At 41.1% G+C, this 12253-nt stretch overlaps 1 protein-coding gene across 1 annotated transcript in view; it reads right to left on the bottom strand.

The window, feature by feature from the left end:
• Positions 1–12253, bottom strand: part of LOC129102429 (unconventional myosin-XVIIIb-like) — a 45819-nt gene that overhangs the window by 22964 nt on the left and 10602 nt on the right. Inside the window, 10 exon segments of the mRNA XM_054612574.1 lie at positions 1052–1192; positions 4039–4167; positions 4266–4331; positions 4422–4531; positions 5436–5586; positions 6241–6424; positions 7050–7197; positions 7284–7404; positions 9275–9355; positions 11661–11853. Of these exon segments, the coding sequence (XP_054468549.1) occupies positions 1052–1192; positions 4039–4167; positions 4266–4331; positions 4422–4531; positions 5436–5586; positions 6241–6424; positions 7050–7197; positions 7284–7404; positions 9275–9355; positions 11661–11853 (1324 nt within the window).

Genomic DNA, 12253 nt, shown 5'->3' with positions numbered 1-12253 from the left:
TGTTAAAAGGTTTATCATGAAACCATACAGAGTACGTTTCACTCGTCAGAATCCACAGGTTATTTGCAAATTCAGATTAAACACAAAGTTGATCGACTGTGGAATTAAACCACCAGAGGAGATCAGGGCTGCAAACTCTGTCTCTAAAAGACGCTTTCATAAAACAGCTTTTCTGTGATTTTGTCTTTGTTTTATGACATTTAAGCTCATTTTACCCCTTCTATAATGGGTTTAGCATTTGACTTTTAGTGTGTTGTATTTGAGAAATGCTGTATAAATAAAGTTTATTGTCATTATTATTATTTTATGCACAATGCATAAAGATAGCTGGCACTTTTAAGATCTTAGACAACACTAAAAGTTTGCTGGAGTGTATATTTTTTGATTTCTATAGTGAGATGAAGCAGGTGGGTGAATTTATTTTTAATATATTTGCATAAATTCATAAAACATGATCTTGAAATAATGCCAAGGTTCTTTAGCACAGAGGTGAGAGAAGTACTCTTTACTGCAGTAAAAGTACTGATACCACATTGTGAAAATACTCCACTACAAGTAAAAGGCCTGCACCCAAAACCTTATTGAAGTAAAAGTATGTATCAGCAAAATGTACCTAAAATAAAAGTATTGATCAGTAAAATGTTTTTTTTTACTGAACCTGATGTTTCTGCTGCATTAATGTGTGTGTTTCATGTTTTTAACTCCTTTATATCCTGTTAAGTTTAATCTACATCAATGCATCATATTCTATAAGATCATCAGATGTTCCTGTGAGAACCTCATATCTCTAGAAGAACAAACAGCATATATTAACATGTTAATTGGTTATTTATAGGGATGCTGGCAGGTCAATTTCTTAAGATAAGCTAACTGGTATCAACCTTCTAATCTCTTGCCAAGAAAGCAAATAATTGCATTTTCCCCAGCTGATGATAACTGTGTGTGTGTGTGTGTGTGTGTGTGTGTGTGTGTGTGTGTGTGTGTGTGTGTGTGTGTGTGTGTGTGTGTGTGTGTGTGTGTGTGTGTGTGTGTGTGTGTGTGTGTACCTGTGTTTAGCCCGGAGCCGTTCGTTGTCCATGTTGACGTCGAGCTGAGGACGAATTCTGCAGAAAAGTTTCCACCAGCTCCACTTAGAGACGAACCAGAGAGCCTGAAGGTTCCTCTGCAGACAGCTGACCGCCATCTGCTGCACCTGGACATTTATTTATTTTTATTTCATTTTTTTTTTTTTTTATATATATATACAGTATATATATATATTTGTTTGTCAAGGATATATGTTTTTATGCCAGGACAACATTCCAAGAAAATCTTTGTTGTTTAAATGGACCATATGTGTCCGTTGATTTCCTGATTTGTTCTGTTTTGTTGTTTAAAAATAAAAAAAGAAAGTGGAAAAAAAACGTTTGTGCATTGACAATCATCAGTCATGTTCTTCGATTCTTTACTCCCAAAAAAACCCACATTGTGCTGCTAGTTCTGTTCACATTTAAAGGGCCATTGTTGTTAAACGATGAACTACCTGCACACATTATCATTCATTAGATCTTTTCAATGAACGTAACCGGCTGCTTTGAAACTAACTCATCATGCAAAAAGACAAAGAAAACCCACAGTTGGTGGACTCCAGCGGTGAAGGAGGCCGTCAAGCTGAAGAAGGAGGCCTTTCGGGCTTGGTTGGCCGAGGGGTCTCCTGAATCAGCAGGCAGGTACCGGTTGGCCAGAAGGGCTGCAGCGGCGGCGGTTGCTGAGGCAAAAACCCGGGTGTGGGAGGAGTTCGGCGAGGCCATGGAGAAGGACTTTCGAATGGCCTCAAGGAAATTCTGGCAAACCGTGAGACGACTCAGAAAGGGGAAACAGGGCTTTTCTCAGGCTGTGCTCAGCAGGGGGAGAACTGCAGACCCGGACTGGGGATATTGTAGAGCGGTGGAAAGAACACTTTGAGGAACTCCTGAACCCGACCAACACGTCCTCTGTGGAAGAGGCAGAGTCTGAAGACTCAGGGGAAGACTCGTCCATATGCCTGGCGGAGGTCGTTGAGGTAGTTAAAAAGCTCTTCAGCGGCAAAGTGCCAGGAGTGGATGAGATTCGACCGGAGATGCTAAAGGCTCTGGACATTGTTGGGCTGTCTTGGTTGACACGTCTCTTCACTGTCGCGTGGAAGTCGGGTACAGTGCCTGTGGAGTGGCAGACCGGGGTGGTGGTTCCCATTTTCAAAAAGGGGGACCAGAGAGTGTGCTCCAATTATAGGGGTATCACACTGCTCAGCCTCCCCGGGAAAGTCTATTCCAGGGTGCTGGAAAGGAGGCTCCATCCGATTGTCGAACCTCGGATTCAGGAGGAGCAATGCGGATTCCGTCCTGGACGTGGAACAGCGGACCAACTCTTTACCCTTGCAGGTCTGTTGGAGGGTGCATGGGAGTTTGCTCATCCAGTCTACATGTGTTTTGTGGACTTGGAGAAGGCCTTCGACCGTGTCCCTCGGGGAGTCCTGTGGGGGGTACTACGAGTGAGGGTAAAATGGAGCGGGAGATGGACAGGCGGTTCGGTGCAGCGTCAGCAGTGATGCGGGCGTTGTACCGGACCGTTGTGGTGAAGAAGGAGCTGAGCCGAAAGGCAAAGCTCTCGATTTACCAGTCCATCTATGTTCCAACCCTCACCTATGGTCATGAGCTGTGGGTAGTGACCAAAAGAATGAGAACCGAATACAAGCGGCCGAAATGAGCTTCCTTCGTAGGGTGGCTGGGCTCAGCCTTAGAGAGAGGGTGAGGAGCTCAGACATCCGGAGGGAGCTCGGAGTAGAGCCGCTGCTCCTTCGCGTCGAAAGGGGCCAGCTGAGGTGGCTCGGGCATCTGATCAGGATGCCCCCTGGACGCCTCCCTTTAGAGGTTTTCCAGGCACGTCCAACAGGTAAGAGGCCCCGGGGTAGACCCAGAACACGCTGGAGAGATTATATATCTCGTCTGGCCTGGGAACGCCTCGGGGTTCCCCAGGAGGAGCTGGAAAGTGTTGCTGGGGAGAAGGACGTCTGGAGGACCCTCCTTAGCTTGCTGCCCCCGCGACCCGGCCCCGGATAAGCGGAAGGAGATGGATGGATGGATGGATGGATGAACTAAGGCGTTCATACTGTATGTTCTGTTCTTTGCATTGTTCTCTGAAACTCTGTACAAACTGTACAAACAAAATGAACTGTGAAGAATCATGCAGACAACAAGTGTAACCGACGAAACACCATAAACCAACCCCCACAATAACGAGGAGGGATTGTAATTATCTGTAAACTCATGTCTCATATTCTTTATTGCCTTTAAACAAGACAGAAGTCACGTATAAAAAGCATTATAAAGAAACAAAGGTTGAATATCCTGAAAACTATTTGATTAGGCTGAAAAATATTTAGTCAAATGTAGATTTTTAAGACTTTTTTTCAGCAGTTTAACTAATGAAGCAGATAACTTTAAGATGCAGATCTACTCATGATTACAATTAAATTATAGCAGCTGCATCAGATCTTTAGATTCTTGATGGATCAGCAGCGTGTTCAGATCATAGACTGTATATCAGAAGTGGACGTAGTCATGTTGCGTCATAAATTGGTTTGGGGACTGTAGTTTTGAAGCCTCGAATTGGTCGATATTGCCGTCGCCATGTTGGTTGTTTGTTGCAACCAGTGAACAGGAAGTGACCATATATGGAGTGAGGAGGAGTGACGTAGAGACGCCGTATACGTCTCTGGTGTCGACCTGTCAATCAGTGTGTAGCCCCGCCCTAAAGCATCCCCTGCTTTATGGTCTGTTTGACTCTAAATGGAGCATCATTTACTAAATGAACATCATGCTGTATTGAAGAAGACTTGAAACTAGAGATTGAGACCATAAACTCATGTTTACAATGTTTACTGAGGGAATAAATCAAGAGAGAAGTAGAGTCATTTTCTCATAGACTTCTATACAACCAGAGGAGACGCCCCCTGGTGGACAGGAGAGAGGATGCAGATAAGATCTATACAGTCAGTAATCATCACAGTGTGACACTAACCTTGAGTTTTCGGTACTTCTGTCGGGCCAGGTGTGCCATGCCGGCGGCCTGCAGGTGGACCAACCAGCCGGTGACCTGCTGGTCCCTCTGCTGCTCCAGGTAGCGCAGCACACCTCGCTTCATGAACACCTGAGACACAACAGAAAAGAAGAAGATCCACGAGTTACATCACATCGGCTTGATTCATATTCTGCCGTTTAATTGGAAAAGTTCTAACGTGTCCTCACCCTGCTGGAGCCAATAACGATGCTCTTTCTATCCAGATCCAACTCCACCAGTAACTCCTCCACCGCCTGAGACACAGACAGATGAACTTATTCATTCAGAGCTGAAGATCAGAGACAAAGTATTCGTAGGAGCGGCTCCGATGTGTATCACCTGACCTTTCTCTCATCGTGGCTGACAAACATGGAAGCGTAACGTTTCATGATGGGAGGCGACAACGCCTGGAAATGACACCTGAAGTCACTCAACGTCATGTGCTCCGAATAACCTGAGAGAGAGAAAAACAAAATGTATACCCATATGTATTCTCTGAATGCAAGCTGCATCTGGAACAAAAACATACAATTTCATGTGCAATATAACTTTTTACTACTTTTTCAATATCATGCTCAATGGTACTTTTCTATTTTAGTTTCCATTAGGCGGTGGTGTTATTATCACTTCTGATACACTCTGTATTATTTGTTATCTGTATTTTTACTCTTGTATTTAATCTTTGTTGTTGTATTTTACTTTTTATATTTTAGTTGAGTTTTTTTACTTTATTAATTTCCCTTATTCTTATGGTGTTTTATTTTGCGATGGGTCAGTTTAATTTATTTCACACTTAATAATTGTTATTCTATTGTTCATATATGTTAATCTTTTTTATTCTGTTGTTTTTCTTATTCTTCTGTTGTAATCTTTCATGATTAATTTATCTTTATCCTTATCTTCATCTTCATCTTCATCTTTATCTTTATCTTTATCTTTATCTTTATCTTTATCTTTATCTTTATCTTTATCTTCATCTTTATCTTTATCTTTATCTTTATCTTTATCTTTATCTTTATCTTATCTTTATCTTTATCTTTATCTTTATCCTTATCCTTATCCTTATCTTTATCCTTATCTTTATCTTCATCTTTATCTTTATCTTTATCTTTATCTTATCTTTATCTTTATCTTTATCTTTATCCTTATCTTATCTTATTCAAGGTAAATCAGAAACAGAAGCACCGTGGTGTCGTTTACATGGAAAGTATTGCAATTAGATGAAAAATTATGCTAAATCTAGAACATGATTTATTAACTCAAGTGCACAAATGATAAAATCATGCACAAACTCTACTTATAAAATCTAAGCAGCGGGGGTTGGGGGGGTAAATTAAAGTGTTAGTGAATGTGCCGACCTGTTCGGTGGATCTGCAGGGCTGACAGGATCTGTGTGGAGTGAAGCTGGACTCTGAGGGCCGGGACGTCAAAGCCTCCACCGTCGGTCTTTGCGCTCACACACTGCAGGAACACCGGCCTGGCTCGGCGGATCAGGTTCACCAGAGCGTCCTGCAGGATAAAGACATGAAAGACTGAATCCAGAGATACTATGGAAGTATTATCAGGAGATAAAGCAGGGACTGGTACTGTTGGAAAACTGGAGCTCAGGCTCATATTGGTTTTCCAAAGATGTTTAAAGAAATCACTGGAAACGGGTCAGAGTTTAATGCAATAGAGATTATTCTTTGAGCAAAGAAGTAAACCCGAGCAGCCTCCGGAAAACAACTGAATATTCTGCTCTAAACACTGTCCTTTATAGCTCCTACATCTTGGGCAAACGCTCCACCTTTAAAATCCTCTTCTGTTGCCCCGGAAATAATGGCGTAATATTTTATGGTCCCACCCGAGTTTCATTTTTCTAATGGTTTCATGGCAAATACCCAGGCTTCTCACTCTGCCAGGTGTCCTGTCAGATCCCCAAGTTTCACTGCCAGGTTTCAGGTAGTTTTGCTGACGCCAGTATTTCCAGGAGCTTCCAGACTGCATTTTTAATTATTTCGCAGTTATACATTGAATAAAACAGGTCATATGTTAAATCCCTTAAATTGTACTCCATTAACACCAGTTCTGAACTACTGATTTCATAGCTTTGTGCTTAAACGTTGATTATATTTAATAGTGCTGGCTTACTGTGACACATCAAACTCCAACAGTACCACTTACTGCCTGTAGTTTCACTGCGATGCTTTGGGAGTGTCTGCGTATGGCAGCCATCCCTCCGCTGAAGGTTTTCCTGATGGTTCCGTTCCTCTGCAGAGAGCGCTGGCTGCAGCCCTCCAGACCTCCCAGACCTCGACACAGAGGGGGCAGAGATATCTTGGGGGTAAACATGGCCTTCACCTCCACTCTGACGAAGACAAAGAGATTGAGATTACACAACTGCACCCACTAAAATAAGTACATGATAAAATTCCCTGCCAGACAATTGTTCTGTGCTCACTTATTTTGATATATTTGTTACCTTTCTCAGTTTAATTGTAGCAATGTGTACTGAGACTTGCAAATGTGTACTGAGACCCCTAATGGTGTACTGAGACTCGAGTATCGTAAACTAGTACTGAGACTCGTCATGGTGTACTGAGACTCGTAAATGTGGACAGAAATGTGTTACTGTGTACTGAGACTCGTCAAGGTTGACTGAGACTCGTAAAAAGTGTACTGAGATTTGTAACTGTGTACTGAGACTCGTCAAGGTTGACTGAGACTCGTAAATGAGTACTGTGACTCGTCAAGGTGCACTGAGACTTGTGAATTTGTACTGAGACTCATAAATGTGTACTGAGACTCGTCAAGGTTGACTGAGACTTGTGAATTTGTACTGAGACTCTTGAATGTGTACGGAGACTCTTGAATGTGTACTGAAATGTACAAACGTGTACTGACATTTGTATTTTGTGTACTGATATGTGTAAATGTATACTGAAATTTGTAAATGTGTACTGAGATTTGTTTTATTCTTTAAACAGACTCACATGGTGGAGTTCTGGAGCACACAGATGGCGTTCAGAGCAGACGGGTTGTTCTGGATCATACCGATCCATCCGGTCAGGTCGTAGCGGACCGGGTCGCAGCCCATCAGGTGGTTCACCTCGCACTGCAGCGGCTGCTCGCACTGACGCACTGCAGAGACACACACACATTAACGATATCATGACCACTTAATTTAAACATGACACACACATACACTGGGAGGGACGTTTAAATACCAGTGTTGCTGTAATACTGGCAGACTCTCTCCAGGGCCGTGGTCTCACTGGAGGCTGGTGTCACCATCTCCTCATCCAGAACCCACAGCAGACCTCTGGGGTCTCCATCTGCCGCCCGGACCTTAAACACCCACAAATAAACACAGGCTCAATATATATATATACCACAAAAAAGAAAAAAATGGCTGTTTTTTCAAGCGTAATTGTGCTTGAGATTTGAGAATTTCCGGCTCTGCTGGAATGAAAAGAAGAGAGAAACTTTTTCACCATAACTTTTCTTATGTGCAGCCCTAAGGTTGTTTGGACCATAAGCAGCCTAAAAAAAAGGAAGACGACGGACAAAAAATCATTTGGCAACGGACAAAAACCAAGATGGTGACGGACAAAAAACAGGAAGAAACAGCAGCATTAAAGCAGTATACATATACATATATATGTTGTATATAATGTTATATATAATGTTGTATTTTCCATCTTTACTACAAATAAAGTATAGATTAAATGTTGAGGAAGTGTAGGATTCTTACGGCCCAAACAACCAGGTTGCACATGAGAGAAGTTTGCCTTCGGGGATTTTCTGCAAGAAATCTTAGTTTACAAACTTCCTTGGTTAGGTTTGAAAAAAAATCATGGTTTGGATTTTAAATAAACCCTCTCTGGCAGAAAACGTCTCCCATGTGTGTCTAGGTTTGGGCAGACTGTATTTGCCCTGTGGGACCCCTGCTGGGAAAGATTATTGGTCCGAGTGGAGGATAAAAAGGAATGGTGAGTAATGAGAACCATTTTTTATTCACTCCTCTCTTCTTTTGTATTTTGGCAGCTATTTTGGAAATCCTTCTGAAACTATAAAAATGTGTGGGAGGAGGTGAAAATAGGATCTTTGGATCCCGGTGGAAATAACTCCCTTGCCCAGCTTCATATTTTTGAGTTTTTGCAGGATTTGACAACAAGTCAAACCTTTTTATTTAAGGCTTGTTAAAGAGGTTCTCCAGCTATGAAGTATTGCATTTCCACAAAGTTCCAGAGACATGCTGAAATTCAGTCCTTAACTCCTTAAAAATGTAGCTGAATTTATGGACAAAATAATTTTCGGCATTTGTCCTGCGACCTGCTCAGTTTTTAAACCTGTAAACCAGACTGGGTCACATTTTTCTCTCTTGTGTTCTTGATTTTCACAGCAAAATAAAAGTCCTGCACCATGGAAACAGAACAATCATGACTAGAGGTCAAAATTTATTTCGTGGAGAAAAACACTGTTATAATGCCATAAATCGTAAAAAATAAATATTTGATCATTTCTTTTTCAAAAATTGGCAAACAATGGCATCTATATATACAAAATTCCCAATGTTCCCAAAAGTGTTACCAATGTTGGAAAAAAATAGAGGCTCCTTGTTTTATATATATTGAACTATCAACAATTTTACAACCTCTCCTTCCAGCCTCTCCTTTCCTCTGTGCTCTGTGTTCAGGAGCCTGAAGTTCGGTGAAATTTTCACTGAATTGTTGTCACATGACTGTTGGTCTCAGATGAATCAATCATGGCTTCATAGTTTCTCTGAGGAGCTCAGAATTTAATGTTTTTTACAGAATCTGGTTAAAGCAAAAGGTTTATTTGGGGCAAGATTTTAAAATGAGACATGTAGAATAAAATGTTTTTGATGAATTATCTCAATTTTAAGGATGTGAAAATGTGACGATAATTACGTTTTTATAGTTTCTGGCTGTGATACACCTGAGATTTGGGGATTGTTTAAAAGAAAACATGCTTTTCCTTCCCGCTGGCAGGTTTTGGGGTTCAGAGGGTTAATATATAAAAATACAGTCATTAAACAGGTTATTTTATCGGACTAACGCTCCTCCAGACGTCAACAGTCTCCACAGGTTGAGTTATATCCCTGACGACGTCTGACCTTCATGTATATGACTCCTACTCATCCTCAGGTTTATGTGTGCTGTACTGGAGGAGTAATAATGTTTGAGTTGTGTACCTGTGGAGGCGGCTGGTCGATAGCAGACACCACCTCGGCTGGACTGTTCTCTGGACTCTCCACCTCCACCGGGATCTTCTCCTGTAACACACAACACCACATGTGTGGAAACATATTACTCATCATTTTTCATCTTAAACTCAATGATCAGTGTAATTATTCATGTACAGTGTTGTTGCTTCTTCTGCCTTGATAACATTTAAAAAGAAGGAACGTTGGATATCTGACAATAATGCCAATAAATTGCTCATCTGCAACTGTAGTATTTGGGATATTTAAGTAGAAATTCCATGTATTGAATCACAAATTGGACAAAAAACATGTTTCTTGGGTGCACCAGGTGTTATTAAATTGATTTGAAGATGAGGAAAAATCAATAAATGTATCCGAGCAGTAGGATTCAATCACAACAAGGCCTGATGATTTATTCTCAAACCCTCATGTCTTCTGGCTCTTTACAAAATATAAATCTCACTACACATGACTGAGAATAAAATCATATTTTTCAAGGCCAGAGAATGTTCTCTGATGTGATCAGTTTAAGGCTCGAAGAAAGATTATTCCACTGGAGAGCAGCGCAACAAAGAAATTAACCTATTAAACTCTTTTGGTAATATCTAGTTTCTGGTGAGCAGAATCCTTGATCCATGCACTGCAAGAAAAAGTGAAAAGTGTTTGGAGTGTGAAAGCTTGTACATTTAGTCGTTATTGTCCTTTGCACCATCCACAGACCTTAATAAAGGTGCTACCTTAACTGACTGATGTGATTATTATTGAATTGGTATAAATTTGTCCCTAAAACTATCAAAAGCAAATTTAATGGTGGATGAAAAGGGTAGAAATCTGCTAAATGTAAAAACTTCAATTCATCCTGAGGGGAACATGAAAGTCTTTCATGACGATCTCTTCAATGCCAAAGGGAAAAGTCAGAGGTTTGCTAAAGTAATTTGGGTCAAATCTGATCGAATGTCTGAACAGAAACCAAAAAAAACATATTTTTCTAGTTCACTTTAAATATGCTGTTTGACGTGATCAGTTTAAGGCTTGAAGGGAAAATAATTCCACTTTACAGCAGCAGAGTGCAGAAATGTGTTTTGGGAGTTTTTGGTGGGTTTGATGCTGTCTGGTTTCTTGTGAGCACCAGACGCCTCCAGGGTTCTGTAATCCGTTCACTGTCAGAAAAAGAAAAAGCTTTTGTACTTTTGGAGAACAAAATGTCACTGGGGAAGTAGCCCACATTACAAGTACATTAAGAACAAATGTCTATGAGCTACCTTATCTTCAGAGCACTTAATCAGTCTCCTTTAATCAGTGTGCTGCCTTTACAGACTGTATGATTGATATCAGTCATGTTGAGGGGGACAGTATTAATGTGGACTCTGAACTACTTTAATGGTGGAAGAAAAGGTACAAACCTCTTGGGACGAGGTATGTTATGATCTGTGTGAATGTACTCATCAGTATAAAGAAGTACTCCTCCTGTCACTCTATTTTTGAGCATGTCACTTGAAAATACATCATTTTGTGATGCATCATTACCAGGCGAAAACCTGCGGGTCTGTAAAGTGAAGCTAGTGTTGAAGTGCCTTAAACCTGCATTCTTTCTGATGGCCGAGCAACAAAAACCAAGATAGCTACCATGGCGATAGGAAGAAAAAAAGATAGCAACAACGTTGTAGGATAAAAAACACTATGGTGACAGACAAAAAGAAACAAATGGCGATGGACAAAATCCAAGCGGACAAGCAACAAAAATCAAGATGGCAAGTAAATAAAAGCAAGATGGCTACCATGGCGATTGGACAAAAACCAAGATGGCGACAACGGCTGTAGGATAAAAACACGATGGTGACAGACAAAAAGAAACAAGTGGCGATGGACAAAAAACAAGCAGACGAGCAACAAAAAACAAGATGGCGATGGACAAAAAAAAAGTCCAATAGAACGGCATTAAAGGTCGGGGTTCCTACTCTTCTTCATCTACCCCGCTTCACGAAGAAGCATTTGATCTTCGTAAGACAAAAACTAAGATGACGACGGACCAAAAACAGTATATTTGACTGTATTTCATAAAAGTAATACGTACTATCAAATACTAAAACCTGTTCTTCATGTAAATTTATGTGGAAACATGTTATAAGGTGGCTTGTTGTGGTGAACAATCTCTAAAAGTTGCTCTGCTGACAGGTACATTTTCTGAACACCTGCCAAAGAAGCATCAGTTTGTCACGGTCAGACGTGGACATTTAAGTTGGACATTTAAGCGGTAAATTTCCGACCTATGCATTTCAATTATACAGTCTATGATTATCACACAGTTTTTAAACACACCTGCAGAACAAACACACATGAAATAACATAAACCATAACCATGAGTCTGGTCTACCTGTGCGTATCTCTCTAGCGTGTGTGTGAAGGTGTGTGTGTGGTAGTGCTCCAGCAGACGCTCCTGCAGGTAGTTGTGGCAGAGTTCAGACCAGCTGGCGGCTCGCTCCTCTGAGGAGTGTCTCGGGTTCCTGAAGCCCGGCGTGTCCACCACCATCACCGAGGCCAACGTCAGCTGAGGACCGCTCAGAGCCCTGAGACCAAAAACACACACAGCACACGAGTACGCGTGTTGTACAGAAATGTGTGTACAGTATGTGTACTATGGAGGAGACCAGCTGATGACAGTTTGTCACATGACACATGATCACAAAAGCAACAGGTGGCCGCTATGAGTCAGATACTGGAGGGAAAACAAGTGTATGTCGTCAGGAACAACCAGTAAACAACAAATATCCAAATATGTGACACATCAGACAGTCAGTCTGTGGAAATGTGGCCAAAAAATGTAAAGTTCCTTATTGATACAGTAAATGTAGAATTAGACAAAGAAACATATCCAGCAGTGGAAGAAATACTCAGATATATATGTTAAGAAGTAACTTAACGTGTTTTATTAAGCTGTAAACTAAATTATATGACGTAACTGTGATG

The sequence above is a fragment of the Anoplopoma fimbria genome, chromosome 14, assembly GCF_027596085.1.
Source record: "Anoplopoma fimbria isolate UVic2021 breed Golden Eagle Sablefish chromosome 14, Afim_UVic_2022, whole genome shotgun sequence".
NCBI classification, from domain to species: Eukaryota; Metazoa; Chordata; class Actinopteri; order Perciformes; family Anoplopomatidae; genus Anoplopoma; species Anoplopoma fimbria.
Note: the sequence above shows the minus strand (reverse complement) of the source record. Positions and strands in the feature narration are given on the sequence as shown.